The 18,030-nt window shown below is 37.4% G+C and overlaps 1 protein-coding gene across 2 annotated transcripts in view; it reads left to right on the forward strand.

The window, feature by feature from the left end:
* Positions 1–18,030, forward strand: part of LOC136237086 (uncharacterized) — a 186,013-nt gene that overhangs the window by 167,003 nt on the left and 980 nt on the right. For both annotated transcript variants that reach the window (XM_066027363.1, XM_066027364.1), the window contains 3 exons: positions 10,708–10,896; positions 13,231–13,572; positions 16,616–16,884. In XM_066027363.1, coding sequence (XP_065883435.1) covers positions 10,708–10,896; positions 13,231–13,572; positions 16,616–16,884 — 800 coding nt within the window. The remainder of the gene's footprint in view (positions 1–10,707; positions 10,897–13,230; positions 13,573–16,615; positions 16,885–18,030) is intronic.

Genomic DNA, 18,030 nt, shown 5'->3' on the forward strand with positions numbered 1-18,030 from the left:
ATGAGGTTAAGTGTCTTTGATAACTGCTAGTACTATCGTGATACTATCGTTATCGCGATATAAAAGTTACTATCAATCGTGATAGTGATACATAGTTGTACTATCGCTCAGTTCTAATTTAAACACTGTGCAGACACATGTGCACATACACAGCACAAATATACATACATACATACATACATACATACATACATACATACATACATACATACATACATACATACATACATACATACATACATACATACATACATACATACATACATACATGCATACATACATACATACATACATACATACATACATACATACATACATACATACATACATACACATACATACATACACATACACACATACATACATACATATACATACATACATACATACACACACACACATACATACATACATACATAGCTACTTACATACATACATACGTACATCAAGACACACGGTAGTGTGTCGTGCGGCCCAAGAAGCCGGCGCGCCACACCGTGAGTATATTGACAGGAAGAAAGAAAACGTCATTTTCACACCTTTGTATCTCGGTGATCACTTATCTGATTGGAACCAAATTTGCTACACAGTTGCCTGCCAGCCAAGGGAGTCTACATTCCAAATTTGAAGGAAATCGCTCCAGCCATTTCCGAGATACGAGCTGCCAAAGTTTCGGTTTTTTTTCTTCGTTTTTTTTTTCTTCTTCTTCGTCTTTTTGCACACTTGCACAAATTGCTATAACAAGCAAACGCGTACTCCGATCGCCTTGAAATTTGGCACACAGAAAGGGAGTCCAAAGGCAAATCCTAGCATCAAATTTGGTACAAATCCGATGAATGGTTTAGGAGTTATGACCGATTATTCGCGTAAAACAAGATCGATTTGTTGTCACGCCTACAGGGTAAACCGCTTCATGGAATGAGTTGAAAATTGCTATGTAGATGGAGTAACCATCGTAGGAGTGCCTTTTGGTGGTTTGAAAGGAATCGAGATAAAGACCACGGAGATATGACACAAAACCCAACCTGTGTCACAATTACGCGATCGATTTTTATAAATAAAAAAGTATTAGTTTTCACGCCTACTAGGCAAACCGCTTAGAGCAATGAGCTGAAAATCGGTGTATATCTGGAATAATCTTCATAGAAAGTTCTTGCAGTAGTACAGAAGAATCGGATTACAAACCACTGAGTTATGATTCGAAAGCCAACTCCGTGTAGCAAATGCGAGATCGAGATACTCTAATAGAACAGTCACCCTAATAGAGCATTCGGCTAATTTATTTACTCCATTATAGAATTTTATTACATCACAAGTTATTCTGTAGGGAGTTCAGCTGCAAACAGTTAATCTTATAGACAGTTCAGCAAGAAGACAGTCACCATGTGGAGAGTTAAGCAAATATACCACTATAGAGATTCAGAACATTACAAGTCACACTGAAGAAAGTTCAGCTATAAACAAGTCATGCACTGTGTAGAGAATTCAGCTACAATTAAGTCACTCTCTAGAGAATTCAGTTACACAGAATTCTGCTACACACAAGTCACTGTTGAGAGAGTTCAGCTACAAACAAATTACCCTTTAGAGTGATCAGCTACAAACAAAACACTTTGCAGGGTGTTCAACTGCAACAAATCAATTACCTTTAGAGCGATCAGCAATGAACAAATCAACACAAATCTACCTGTAGAGAGATCAGCTAGAAACAAATCACCCTGAAGAGAGTTCAGCTACAAAAAATCACCCTGTAGAGACATCAGCTAGAAACTAGACACAATGTAAGGAGTTCAGCTACAAGCAATCACCCTGTAGATAGTTCAGCTAAAACAAATCAACCTGCAGAGAGATCAGCTACAAACAAATCACCTTATAGAGAGTTCAGCTACAAACAGATTACCTGTAGAGAGATCGGCTACAAACAAATCAACCTGCAGAGAGATCAGCTATATACACACAAATCAACTTGTAGAGAGATCAGCTACAAACAAATCACCCTGTAGAGAGATCAGCTAGAAACTACACACAATGTAAGGAGTTCAGCTACAAACAAATCACCCTGTAGAGAGATCAGCTAGAAACTACACACAATGTAAGGAGTTCAGCTACAAACAAATCACCCTGTAGAGAGATCAGCTACAAACTAGACACAAAGTAAGGAGTTCAGCTACAAGCAAATTACCCTGTAGAGAGTTCATCTACAAACAAATCAACCTGTAGAGCAATCAGCTAGAAACAAATCACCCTGAAGAGAGGTCAGCTACAAATAATCACCCTGTAGAGAGATCAGCTAGAAACAAATCACCCTGAAGAGAGGTCAGCTACAAAAAAATCACCCTGTAGAGAGATCAGCTACAAACAAATTGCCCTGTAGAGAGATCGGCTACAAACAAATCAACCTGCAGAGAGATCAGCTACACACAAATCAACTTGTAGAGAGTTCAGCTACAAACAAATTACCCTGTAGAGAGATCGGCTACAAACAAATCACCCTGTAGAGAGATCAGCTAGAAACTACACACAATGTAAGGAGTTCAGCTACAAATAAATCACCTTATAGAGAGTTCAGCTACAAACAAATCACTCTGTAGAGAGATCAGCTAGAAACTGGACACAATGTAAGGAGTTCAGCTACAAGCAAATCACCCTTTAGTGAGTTCAGCTACAAACAAATCAACCTGCAGTGAGATCACCTACAAAAAAGCACCTTGTACAGAGTTCAGCTACAAACAAATTACCCTGTAGAGAGATCGGCTACAAATAAATCAACCAGTAGAAAGATCAGCTACACACAAATCAACTTGTAGAGAGATCAGCTAGAAACAAATCACCCTGAAGAGAGGTCAGCTAGAAACTATTCACAATGTAAGGAGTTCAGCTACAAGTAAATCACCCTGTAGAGAGTTCAGCTAAAACAAATCAACCTGCAGAGAGATCAGCTACAAATAAATCACTTTATAGACAGTTCAGCTACAAACAAATTACCTTGTAGAGAGATCGGCTGCAAATTAATCAACCTGCAGAGAGATCAGCTACACACAAATCAACTTGTAGAGAGATCAGCTACAAACAAATCACCCTGTAGAGAGATCAGCTAGAAACTAGATACAATGCAAGGAGTTCAGCTACAAGCAAAATCACCCTTTAGTGAGTTCAGCTACAAACAAATCAACCTACAGTGAGATCACCCACAAAAACGCACTTGTACAGAGTTCAGTTACAAACAAATCACCCTGTAGAGAGATCAACTACAAACAAATCACCCTGCAGAGCATTCAGCTATAAACAAATCACCCTGTAGAAAGTTCAGGTACAAACAAATCACCCTATATACAGTTCAGCTACAAATAAAATCACTCTGTAGAGAGTTCAGCTACAAAGAAGTTATGCTACAGTGAGATCAGTTTGAAACAAGAGGTTTCAGCTACAAACAAATTAACCTGTAGAGAGTTCAACTATGAACAGATCATCCTGTAGATAGTTCAGCTAGATACAAGTCACCCTATAGAGAGATCAGCTAGAGGAAGTCACCTTGTAGAGAGATCAGCTAGAAAAAGTTGCCTTGTAGAAAGTTCAGTAACAAAGAAACCATCCTGTAGAGAGTTCAGCTACAAACAAATCACCCTGTAGAGAGTTCAGCTGCAAACAAATCACCCTGTAGAGAGTTCAGCTACAAACAAATCAACCTGCAGAGAGATCAGCTCGAGGAAGTCACCTTGTAGAGGGATCAGCTAGAAACAAGTCACCTTGTAGAGAGTTCAGGTACAAAGAAACCACCATGTAGACAGTTCAGCTGCAAACATATCGCCTGTAGAGAGTTCATACAGCTAGAAACAAATCACCCTGTAGAGAGATCAGCTAGAAGAGGTCACCTTGTAGAGAGTTCAGCTACAAAGAAACCATCATGTAGAGAGTTCAGCTGCAAACAAATCACACTGTAGAGATCGAGTTCAGCTACAAAAAGATCACCCTGTAGAGAGTTCAGCTAGAAGAAGTCACCTTGTAGAGAGTTCAGCTACAAAGAAACCATCATGTAGACTCTGAGAGTTAAGCTGCAAACAAATTACTCTGTAGAGAGTTCAGCTAGAAGAAGTCACCTTGTAGAGAGTTCAGCTACAAAGAAACCATCATGTAGAGAGTTCAGCTACAACAAAACCACCATGTAGAGAGTTTAGCTGCAAACAAATCACCCTGTAGAGAGATCAGCTAGAAGAGGTCACCTTGTAGAGAGTTCAGCTACAAAGAAACCGCCATGTAGAGAGTTCAGCCTCAAACAAATCACCGTGTAGAGAATTCAACTACAAACAAATTGCCCTGTAAAGGGATCAGCTAGAAGAAGTTACCTTGTAGAGAGTTCAGCTACAAAGAAATCGCCATGTAGAGAGTTCAGCCTCAAACAAATCACCATGTAGAGAATTCAACTACAAACAAATCGCCCTGTAGAAGGATCAGCTAGAAGAGGTCACTTTGTAGAGAGTTCAGCTACAAAGAAACCATCATGTAGAGAGTTCAGCTACAAAGAAATCACCTTTTAGAGAGTTCAGCTAGAAGAAGTCACCTTGTAAAGAGTTCAGCTACAAAGAAACCACTATGTAGAGAGTTTAACTGCAACAAATCACCAGTAGAGAGTTCAGCTAGAAACACATCACCCTGGAGAGAGATCAGCTAGAAGAGGTCATCTTATAGTGAGTTCAGCTACAAAGAAACCACCACATAAAGAGGTCAGCTGCAAATAAATCACTTGTTGAGAGTTCAGCTACAAACAAATCCCCCTGTAGAGGGATCAGCTAGAAGAAGTCACCTTGTAGAGAGTTCAGCTACAAAGAAACCATCATATAGAGTTCAGCTACAAAGAAATCACCCTGTAGAGAGTTCAGCTAGAAGAAGTCACCTTGTAGAGAGTTCAGCTACAAAGAAACCATCATGTAAAGAGTTCAGCTGCATACAAATCACCCTGTAGAGAGTTCAGCTACAAAAAGATCACCCTGTAGAGAGTTCAGCTAGAAGAAGTCACCTTGTAGAGAGTTCAGCTACAAAGAAACCATCATATAGAGAGTTCAGCTACAAAGAAAGCACCCTGTAGAAAGATCAGCTAGAAGAAGTCACCTTGTAGAGTGTTCAGTTACAAAGAAACCATCATGTAGAGAGTTCAGCTGCAAACAAATCACCCTGTAGAGAGTTCAGCTACAAAAAGATCACCCTGTAGAGAGTTCAGCTAGAAGAAGTCACCTTGTAGAGAGTTCAGCTACAAAGAAACCATCGTGTAGAGTTCAGCTACAAAGAAACCATCGTGTAGAGTTCAGCTACAAAGAAACCACTATGTAGAGAGTTTAGCTGCAAACAAATCACCTGTAGAGAGTTCATCTAGAAACAAATCACCCTGTAGAGAGATCAGCTAGAAGAGGTCACCTTATAGATAGTTCAGCTACATTTCAAGTCACCCAGTAGAGAGATCAGCTGCAAAATAATACCCTGTGGGGAATAATGGGCATGTAATAAATATATGTATATAATTTGTATAATTACTAATAAAATCAAAAATAATTGAAGTATTAAAAATCTTCTTTAAGTTCTTTTCTTCTTCCTGTGGTAAAGAAAAAACACATGGGTTAAAAAACCCCCAAAGCCAGCCATTGGCCGGCTTTGCAGCAGTATACAAATACAAAAAGAAGTGATATCTAGTCAAAAACAGCCAAGCTGTAAAAAAAGGTGCGGCCCCCAAAAAGGCCATGGTGAAAAAAGATGTGAAATCCAAGGTGGCGGCCAAGAAATGGCTGTGATGGTAGGTTAATGGTAAAAAATTTAATAACGACAATTCAGATGAATTTTGTGCCGCTTGGTCTTGGCACCAAATTCACCTGAATTGTCGTTATTAAATTTTTTACCATTAACTTACCATCACAGCCATTTCTTGGCCGCCACCTTGGATTTCACATCTTTTTTCACCATGGCCTTTTTGGGGGCCGCACCTTTTTTTACAGCTTGGCTGTTTTTGACTAGATACATACACCACACCAAACACTAAAATCAAAGTTCGATCAATACCAAATGGCTAATACAACATTTGATACACACATCATAGTATAGCTGTGTAAGTACCTCCTGGAAAAATGGTTAATCCAGCTTAGCTATCCCAGTACACAAATTTGAACGATGTAGCTAGTTATACCAACCTTTGCTGCTTCCTCTGGCCTGTACTTCTTTGGTGGTATTTTTTACCGCCATAATTACACGACAAGCAGAGAGAGTAGTACTTTAGGTCCTTGCTATGATCTATGGAGTGAGCCCTTAATTAATTAACTGGGACCACGTGATGACATGCCTGAGCAATGGCCTGTGAAAGTCGGGTCTGGCTGCCGGAACAATAGCAACTTCGTAAAATCTTTGCTTTGTAAGGCAATTACGAGATATAGAGCTAGAGTCATGGCTTTGAGATGCCACAAAACCATAAAAGCAAAAGTACAGCAGTTTTTAAAAATGTCATTCGAAGCAACACACGGGACTAAAACTCATCAAGATGTATTAAACTAACCATTAAACATAAATGCTACTCACTGAAATTTGTTTCTGAACCTTTTAGAGTTCTTCAACTCACGTTAGTGAAGGGGGTGTGGTCCATATCCCATCACTGAAACTGCATTCCAGGCACTTTCCTAAGGGCTGCTACAGCCGTTTATCAGTCAAGAATCGACATAACAAGCCTTGTAAGCTATCAGAAATAGCGTAACCCTTTGAATCGAAAAGGGGGTGTGTCCCTTTTGTACATGATCGAAAATTAAAGGCAGCTCCAAAGCTTTGGGGAAAGAATTTTCGAAAGAAAACATTATCACCTTCCAGGATATGTATCAGGCCTTGTAAGCCACCGGAAATTTAATTCAGAAGGTTGTTCAACATCTCTACCTCAGTGTTACAGGCGCTTGCGGGGTTGGAGAAGAAGAAGATGTATGAAGAGAGGGTACAGACATGGGACTTTTACTCCTTTAGTCTTTTCATGCACTGGAGGAACGGGCCCAATGGCTACTGTGGTTTATAAGGGTATTGCTTCTTTGTTATCTGAGCATTCTGGGTAGTCGTACAGTAGAACACTTCACTGGCTGAGATGCAAGTTAACTTTTTCTTTACTTCGATCCATGATCACATGGGGTCTAGGTTCTCTTACCATCGTTTTCATTCTTCTTTTAAGGAGTCAGCAGTAGACCTAGTTTGTGTGGAGAGTTGCTTGGACCTGACTGGATAATTTAATTTATTTTGGTTGTTATTGTGCATTGTTTGTTGTTTTGAAAAAAGTTGTCTTGTTTTTAATGAAAAAAAACATGCTATTGATGTTCAACGTGGCAATGCTGCTTCTGTAATGGCAACAATTCCATCATCACAGGTTTGGGCAGAGTTTGCCTCTCTACCCACTGTTTGAGTGTGAAGACCCTTTCTTTCATTAATATCATCTTTTAATTATATTAAACAAAAAAATTCCATCATAAAAAAAAAAAAACAGAATTAAAAAGAGGAAGTGTCTCCTTTGTACATGGTCAAAAGACTGAGAGCAGTTGCCTTAAGGGTCTGTTTGAGGGAAGACTAAATAATAGCTACAGATAGCTACTTTTTACAGATTGGTAGGGTTTTCCAGCTATATAATTTCAATGCCTTTATTGTTGTGGATCAAAGCATTTAACACGTTGGGTGAATGCAGCCTGTGCATGATCATACCTTTTCAGAGTCTATAGCTATTCCATAAGACTGATCATGAGTACACACTCTATCTGTAGCTAGTAGACAGATGCTTGAGCATCATGAAGCAAGCCTTCGTATACTATATTACTGCTGTACTATATATTACTTCAGTACTATATTACTACATGGAGTGCACACCAGCCATAAAATTGTGTTGTCCAAAAAAATATCAGAAACTATGGGGGAAAAAAATTGTAAATTTAAACAAGTAGAATAAGAATCGAAGTTGTGATTCTGAAAAAAAACTGCGTAAACAAGAAGTAATAGGGATGGTGATTCACAATACTGCTTAATACATCAATACAAGCCAAGCAGCTTGATTTGTGTACATTGAATTTAAGATTCCTATTTCGACTGTTCAAATAAAGATCCGAAATAGGAATCTTAAATTCAATGTACACAAATCAAGCTGCTTGGCTTGTATTGATGTATTACACAGTATCGTGAATCACCATCCCTATTACTTCTTGTTTACGCAGTTTTTTTCAGAATCACAACTTCAATCCCTATTCTACTTGTTTAAATTTTGCCCCCCTAGTTAGTATTAGATCCTTTTAACCAACATCTGTTGAATATCTACTTCAGTTCCGAATAGTGCGATGGGTGCTTTGTTTATAACGATATAATTATATAGATGAATAAAAATTGGAAATTTTAAAATGGGAATAGGGATCGCTGAAAAAAGCCACCAAACAAGAAGGGATCGCTGGGGTGGTAATGCAAACTACAAATCCCTATTTTGACCCTCTGTCATAAATATTTAGTAACATGCTCCCCTGAGTCATTTTAAAATGAGTCAAAATAGGGATTTGTGGTTTGCATTACCACCCCAGTGATCCCTTCTTGTTTGGTGGCTTTTTTCAGCGATCCCTATTCCCATTTTAAAATTTCCAATTTTATTCATCTAGTTTGTGTACTTTTTATTAACCCAGTAATGGATTTGTTTTACTGATAATGATAATTGTTGTAGATATACGTAAAGCAGTTTACAATAGTGGCTGTCAAGTTCAGTGTAAGCTTTGTTGTTATAAGACACACTTGACTGCATTATTAGAGTATTTACCTGACTGCTCTTGGCTGTGGACGAGACTATACATTACACACAACAGTGAGCAGCTGTTGTCTAACTTGTCTTACTACATGTGTCAGGACTCTAGTCTCTTACTCACATTAGCATCCTAATGCAGTGTTCATGAATATACACACACCAAATGGTATGATACTGAGCTAGCTACCTGTCATAAGACATTGAAGACATGGAACTCTGACAAGCATATAATTATAAGTTAAAATAGTCAGTGGCTGTGCATTTATTATTTCAGCCAAGACCGTACACAATAAGAAGAATCATAATATATTATACAGATTTCCATGGGTGCATGGACTACAACATTGGCTCACTGGTGCACAGTAGTATAAATGATAATATAATGCTACGTACAATATAGTTTGTGTAGCTAGAGTTTGTTGTTCATGTGAGTATTATATTCATTGAGTATACCACAGTGAAGAAATCTATGTTGACATGTATATGAATGCATGACTTCCCACAAACAATATGTGTTATTAACACTTTACAGTGACCAGCACTGAAGGTCTGAAGCTAATGTGCATGCACACACATCATTCACAACAACAAAGTCAGGTACTGTGTATAGCTGGAATGCCTATTATAAACCATGGGTTAGCTATAAACAGCATGAAGCCATGTTGTTTACACAATGTAGTCAGACAATTAAGGCACTCACAAATAGTTTTAATTTTAATTAACACTAATACTGACTCCACCCAACTTTAGGCTTTACGTGGAAAGGAAATATGGTTTATAGAAACTATTATTCATAACAATGAATAATCTCTGGTGTCAGCGCTATCACTTCTTTATGTCCGCTCTGAGAGAGCGCTTGTATGGTCGCTCGTAGTACATCGCGACCGTGTGCTTACAGGAAGAAGTAGACTATACTTACCACGCAGAAACGCTATGCGAGATCTTCTAAGTCTAAGAAGTGCTGTTGAGTACTTGATTAACACTGCAACAAAACCCAAAGGAGCTCACACAATGGAATCCTGTAATTTTATTGTTATACGGCTTCTTTAGTATACGGAGCTGCTGCCAATAGTGTAATGGCGAAGAGAACGAAAATTTTTGAGGTGTAGGGTGGTTGGCGATCTGTGGAATACAGGCTTATTAATAGGTCATGGACATGCGGAAGGACTCAGTAAGCATGGCTATATAGTTTTTAGCGCGAAAAAGTGGATAACTTTTGCTGTACATGAGTGAAACAAAATAATATTATGAATAATAAGAATAATAATATGAACAAAACGTCAAATTTCAGTTTTGTCCCAAATACACATACTGTTTCCTTTTCACTTGATACTTACTAGTGGACCAATCCTAATTGCAAATAACCACCAGAGGGTTGTTTTGAGTTGGAGGATGCTTTCCAAGGTGGTTTTTAGGTGTGCGTTCTATTAGAGTTTTTGCAAAAAACATGGGCGATCCCTATTATGAACCCACTATCATGGTTCATGATACTAGCTTAATATACTACCTTTCTAGCACAGGGTCATTGTATTACAGCTGCCATGATACCATGTAGATCCTTCTTTTTGTAATGTAGCAGACTAATACCCTAGAATGTGAAACATTGTCAGTGTACATATTAGGAATCTGTCCGAGAGCTTTCTAAATTAATTATGGATGAAATCTCACAAATGTCATACATGTATCAGTAAAATAAGTTTGCTAAGACAGCATATTGCATTGTCATGTCATATTGGAATATATCATTATGGAGCTTTGAGTCATTACATAAATTCTGTTACAGCCAAGCAGCTAATTTCTGTTTCTATTTTATCATGTTAGTTTACATACCTCTGTAAATGCAGATTTTGTGTGCAAACAACATTTCTATTCATCTCAGTGTACCCAATGTTTTAACAAAGAATGAATTTTGCATTATTTGTATTTTGCAGCAAAACAGCTTGCACTGTCATCTGTATCTCAGCAACAGGATGGTAGTGGGGCCTCCCCTAACATAGTTCATCCATCTCTTAGTCAGGTCATGACCTCTCAAAGGAATTTTCAACAAGGCAGTCACTTTTTGGGTCCACCTATTCAGCAGCATCACCAGCTTTCCAATGAGTCAACCATGTTACAACAATGTGAGGAAATATTGTAGCTATGCATATTATTCTACCTTTTCTATGTACCATAATTTGCTTGTCTGTATATTGTAAACATTTCCATAATTTAAACTGAACAAAATTTGTTTGATGCTTTAAAAGTTTTGATGTTACTAATCACTTATTATCCCCTTGGGGATTTAGTTAAATTTGCGATAGCAGGTGGTAGTGTCAACAAGTGGATGTGGTGACAATGTCTAGCTAGCTTTGAATACCTAATTTTAAGTGATTGTTTTACAGTATTGCTTGAGTTTGATGCTTCCTGGTTGAATGTAAATAGCTACAATATTGAAACCATACAGTTAATTTTGCGATACTGTAGCAGGAGAGGTCTTTTTTCATAGCAAATCAAAATCAACACCTAGTGCAGACAGTTTTGTGCAGACAGTTTTGTACAGTACCCATGCACAAATGACGAAATTACATAGCAACAAAGTGAAAAGCATTTATTGGCCTTCCTTTGAATACATCAAGGAGACTGTAACTCGGAGGTAGTTGATTACAAGGAATGCATGATTGTTGGTCTTGTATATAATCATACTTGCTAGTCTGGTTTACATAGTTGCCAGGGTGAAAATTTACTTGAAACAAATTTCCAGGCCATAATTCAAAACAATCCAGTAACTAATGGGGTAATGATTCCAATTATTCAGCAAGCCAAAATAATAAAGTGAATGTTATGTTAACTTGATGCATGAAATCCCTAATAGATCTAGATCTGTTGACAGACAAAAGCAAGTCCAAAAGCTGGTGTACTGCCAGCTTTGGGACCTAATTCAAAACATCTAATAGATGGAAAATGATATGGCAGCCTTCAATAATAGTTAGTGGTAAAAATGTGAAATTAAAGGTACCAGTTTCCTTTATACCAAACAAAATCATTTTAAAACTAGGCACGAGCCCACAGCTGGCGCTATGGGTTTGTGCTTGTTTCCTAAAATTTTTTTCCATGGAAACATGTGTGTGCATGTGTGTGCCCATCTATGTTTGTCTGTATGCACCCAACTGAACAAAAACATTAACTGGTACTGTAAAAGCAGCCAGTATGTCATAATTAAAGGCTAAATGAAGCTTGTGTTAAACTTTTATACTGGTATGCTTGGCTTTGAGGAGGTTTCTTTTGCTGGTTTGAAATACGGATGTAGTGACTCTGTAGACTTTGTGAACATCCATGTCATCAAGATTTTGCAGGTATGTATCAACCTAAAAGGCTCTGCAGGCTACTGGTATCCCATTGAGTTGAAGGGGGTTAGGTAAAGTGGTCTGTTTTAGTGCATAAACAAATGTTGATTTAAAGCTTCCAAAAGGTTTGGATAGCTATAGCTACAGCTTTTTTTGTAGTTGTTCAAGTTATGCCTCCTTAGCAATGAAAATTAATTAATTACAAATTAATTATGAAATACATTGAACATTGTAAGCTTTTAAATACAAAATAAAGCAATTTGACTAAACCATACAATTTAATCTAATTTAATAATTAGTGTATTAATTACATGGGTGTCATGGCTTTTAAAATATGTAGCTCAACATTAAGTTGTTTTTAGTTTGTGAAATGTGCTACATTGGGATCAAAGGGAGAATACAGACACATAAGCAAATGCAAATAAAGTACATCTGTACTTTGAAGCATGTAAGAGCACTTTAACTCTTTGGGGTAGTTGGAAAAGGCGGATACGGTCGGACGCGGACACGGACACGGACATTTTCAAAAAGCATTTTTACATTTATATAACAGTTATTTTTCATACCTAATGCTGTTTTTACTACAGTCTTCACTTCCAGACTCAGGCATCGATCTTTTCATAGCACTTATCCATTTATAAGCGCACGTGCAAAGGATAGACTAGCACTCTAAAGACCATTATAGTGTTGTATATGTGCTCTAGAAATCTAATTTAGAGTCACAGAGATTAATCTAGCATGTCCCAACGTAATCTCGTAGGCCAGGTCCTTGAAACCCTCAACACTCGGTATAAGCGCCTGCTCCTTATACTGAAAGGCGTAAGATTGTGGATTTGGCCTGCTAAGCTAAGTTGCATGGGGCATACAAGCTAATCTCTATCACAATTATCACACTTCCTGCCTTTCAATGAATGCTATATAATCTATCAGGCTTCAAAAGCAAGTCCAAAAGCTGGTGTACTGCCAACTTTGGGGCCTTGTTCAAAACATCTAATAGGTGGAAAAATATGGCAGCCTTCAATAATAGTTGGTGTAAAAATGTGTAAAAATGTGAAATTATAGGTACGACGTGCATGTTATATGTGCAGTTTTCTTGTTACACTGGAATACCAAAACTGTTCATCTTTGTAGCAAACACATCTGCACTGCCAACTGCACCTCAGCAAGCAGGACTACAGAATATGCAGTATGGGATGAACCCTTCCATCTATCCTACCATGCCTTTGAACCCTGCTGGAGCATTTTTACCCTCAAATCATCTTTCTAGCCAGTTTGTGGTGCCACAGTATTACTTTCAACAGCAACCACAACCACATCAGCCTATTTTTACTCAACAACAACTGCAGTATTTTCAGTCCCAGCAACCTCAAAACCAAGCAATGACGTTGCACCAAGAAGGCTATCCACAGAGCCAGCCGGGAATGATTCAACAAGATCATCAGTCCTCTAAACTACCAATTACATTGCAGCAAGGTATATGCAGGTGTTGGAAATATTTATACTTAATATTTTATTACTAAGAGAAGAGATCATGTTGTGGGTTGACTCACTAATGTAATGTATGATAATTAGGAAGCAAAGTGTCACTTGATGATGTATTTGTAACTAATTATTAGTGTATAACCAGCCAAATAATTTACTAGTTTTCTTTAGACCAAACAAAATTCATTTTAAAACTAGGAATGAGCCCACAGCTGGTGGTGGGTTTGTGCTAGTTTCCTAAAGTTTTTTTCCATGGAAACATGTGTGTCATGCATGTGTGTACCCATCTATGTTTGTCTGTATGCACCCAACTGAGCAAAAACATTAAAATGGTACTGTAAAAGCAGCCAGTATGTGACACTTAAAGGCTAAATGAAGTTTGTATTAAATTTTTGCACTGGTATGCTTGGGTTTGAGGAGGTTTCTTTTGCTGGTTTGAAATATGGGTGTAGTGACTCTGTAGACTTTGTGAACATCCATGTCATCAAGATTTTGCAGGTATGTATCAACCAAAAAGGCTCTGTAGGCTACCGGTATTGTTATTGTTATTAAAGGTATCCCATTGAGTTGAAGGGGGTTAGGTAAAGTGGTTTGTTTTAGTGCATAAACAAATGTTGATTTTAAGCTACCAAAAGGTTTGAATAGCTTTAGCTACAATATTATGCAGTTGGTAGCTAATGGCATAATTTTGAATGTATTGTAGCTTAATTCTTTAACAAAACAACAGTCATCATTTTGGCTCCCTTAAGCAAATCGAATTTCTTGTGTTGGCACTATAATTCGCCTGCATGTGTAACAAGATTGGCAGCTGGAGAAAGCACAAAACAAGATCTTATATAGACCTGCTAAAAGACCTTATGGCTGCTGCTAAAAGACCTTTTATACAACTAGAACAGTGGTACACAGCTCACAAAAATTCTTCCTCTACAGCTTGCCCAGCAACATTCCCAACTGCCCTTCACCATTAAGCCACTCCAAATGAGACTATAGTTTCTCATCCTGATGTTTTCATTATTTGGTGCAGGAGGGAGGCTTATTATCATTGTTCATTATTAAAGATGTGACTGCTCTATTAGAGTATCTCGATCTTGAGAGGATTTCAAGGTCATGAAAATGGATTCTTTGCAAGTTAGCAACTACCAGAACTGTCCAATTTTAGGTTTCATTGTGCTTTTTAGCAATGCAAAATAAAAGGCTCAAGAAGTTTTCGGCAGAAAGCAGCACAGGAAGTGGTTTTGGAAAAATAATGACAATAATGATATGCAATGCGGGTGCCCAGACATGATGCAGGCGGAGGACTGGAAATTACAGTCTCATTTGGAGTGGCCTTAAATAGCAGTGGGTGTGGTCACTCGTGGCACAAGCTAATTAATTTGTCAGACTAGTGGCTTTATACAGCTTCCTTTGTTTACTTTCTAGTGTCTCAAGCGTAACTGCATGTCCACAGTGAAAATAATTCAGGAAGTGATAAACAGTCAGATTATTGTTGTAATTTCAATCACCAATATGATCCAGGTTGCGCAGGCACATATTCGAACATCACTTATATCATTCAAATAATACACCCTTCAAACAATTGAACAAATGCAGTACATTCGTTTATGCACTAGTTTGTTTTGTCATATGAGGTACATGTCCTTAGCTTGAGCAGTGCATAGCAATGTAATTAATAATCAGCAATGTAATTATATAATTGATGAATTACAAATACATTAACTAATATAAATAATCTGCATCATAAAACAAAATAAGTAGTAGTTAGCTACAACATACTAAGCCACTTGCAGCTATCTAGTATTAAATCCCATGCATCCAGTTCAACTAGTCTCGTTTCCAGTTCATATTCTCCAGGGCTGATGCTTAACGATTAGAGTTTTTTTAACAATGAGCCCGGTTTATTTATCGTTCGATTGATACATATAAACTAGTTCAAAATTGTGACATGACAAAACAATTACCTGTGTTAGTGTTTGTTAATATGTAGCTGCACATTTAACTGTTATTCTTACAAATGAACTTTGCTACTATATATAGGACTAAATGCTGTGTCCAAAGTTTAGCTCTTGACATATGCCTTTGTTTTAGTTAAACTGGATCACATCCAAGTACCATCCAAATTACCGTCTGGGTCCAGGGTCAATGGGTCATGGGGTGAATCATATTGTAAAGTAGTAAGTCTTTAATTCATGATAGATTTTTTTACTAACAAGGATTTAGTTCAATTAGAATTTTGAAGAATTGGTCATCAATATTTGTATATGCACATACTAATTGACCAGTAAACCTGAGGCTGTGTTTCATTCCTTACTCCCCAGGTTTTTCTAACTATTGACAGTATTCCTCTAGATCTCCACTGCTATTGCTAGGCTATAGAGTGTAAATTTAAAAAGTTTAAATCTATATGAATGCAGTTGTCAGAGAGCTGTTATGATGTCACCTAACTTATCAGTTTGTATAAATGTTGATTAAAAGTACCATTTTTACACCTATCCCTTCTAAAGGCAGGTAAGTATCCTACATATTCGTACGGCAATAGCTATACTCAGTTTCGAAGCACTCTGTTTCCTTGTACTCTATATTTCACCGGCTAAAACATTATACTTTAGCTACTCAGAATACTCACCCACATGCACTTAGCTACATACAAAATGGAGTTATAAAGTTGACTTATACATCTTGCTTATTCAAACTATTTTTTTTACCGCCAGTCCCATCAATATATTTCTGTCACTTTCAACTAACCTTTAGGAACAACTATAAGTGTTGTATGGTTGTCGTATAATATACGTAATAGGCAGCCACAAAGTGTTTGCATGTATTGCCTACCACTTCTTACTCATTAATTTCATTGATTTGAGATGGACATGTACTTACACTTTTGAATGATGAAATATAACCTTAATTGGATTGTAACACTGTAATTATTATGGACTTTTCAGTGCTCATGTCTGTTTAAATTCTGCTATAGTGGATAGTTTGTAGTTGTGCACCACAGACAGTCATTTAATAATTATGAATGTATTTTTTACTATAGGGACAGGAAATAAGCCGCATTTGCAAGACTTGAGTAAGTATGTACTCAGAATTGGCAAGAACTGGTCTGATTTGGGAATACAGCTACTTGATCGCAGTGTTGTAGATAAACTAGATATAATAAAGGAAAATAATCCTAAAGATGTTGAAGCTTGCTGCACAGCAATGTTCAAATTTTGGATTTCTAACAGTGAGGATGCAAGTTGGAAGATGTTGGTAGAAAAATTGAGGAAAATTGATCTCAATGTGCTGGCCAAGGAAATAGAAAATGTATGTCTTCTAAAGTAGCAGCATAATGTATATGCAAATATGATAGGAAGCTACTAACATTGTGTAGTTGTGTAAAATGTATCTGTGAAAAATCATGCAACCAAGTTGTGTGGCCTTCAAAAGTATGTGTAAAAAAGTAGAAGATAACAGCCAAGAAATGGCTGCAATTGCTAATGAATTTCACAAATTTATTTGCATTAACATTGTTAGTTATTTCTTGGTTGCCACCTTTGATTTCACAACTTTTTTTTAGTTTTAAAACCCACACCTTTCAGACATACATATACTACAAATCAGAGGAAATTTTCATGTAAAAATTTAGTAATGCTATACGAAATTAAATCACATGAAATTTATTCTACTGTGAAAAATTTTTACACTGTAGTTTGTGAACTACCAATCGTAATAATAGCTGTTACCTTCCAGATCACAACATAGGACTGCTAGCCGGAGCCGCCCGGAGATACAGCTTTGTACATGTAGACATACACCATGTAGCTGGCTAGCTGATGTGTTAATGAGCTATATTAAAATATTAGTGTCATGCTTTAGAAATTGTTTCAGCATGCATGGAAATCGGAGGAAGTAGTAAAGATTTATGGCATGTACAATGTGTGCATGCATATCTCTAAGCAGCCTTCACTACTCACCAGCATTAAAGGACAAAGTGGTGAATATGACAAAGAATATTCTAGCAATCTTGTTGTTCGGTTTGCTCATGGTTCACCACTCTTTTAATTCACACAGCTATAAAGGATATGCTGCATGCATGTGACACCTTAAAGTCCATAACCATACCTTGGGACTCTCCCAGGGATGGCTACACATAATTGTTATGATTATGAAAGTAGTCGCATACACCATAGATATACTAACCCATCTATATGCATACACACGTGCAACTGGAAAGTCCATGTGGTCTGTACTTATGCACATAGCTAGCATGCTAGCTAGTAGAATTGCTGTTATAATCTGCTTTTGTATCATGCTGCACTGCTGATCTTCAGCTGCCAGTATGGCTGACAGTTGCCAGTTTACAAGGAGAAAACAGTATGCAACACAAGTGACTGTGTGTTACATATATACCAGTACTTCTTGCTTTTTTTTCACAATATTTTGTGAGTAATATTGAGGATTCATAATTTT

This window comes from Dysidea avara, chromosome 10, assembly GCF_963678975.1.
Source record: "Dysidea avara chromosome 10, odDysAvar1.4, whole genome shotgun sequence".
Classification (NCBI taxonomy): domain Eukaryota; kingdom Metazoa; phylum Porifera; class Demospongiae; order Dictyoceratida; family Dysideidae; genus Dysidea; species Dysidea avara.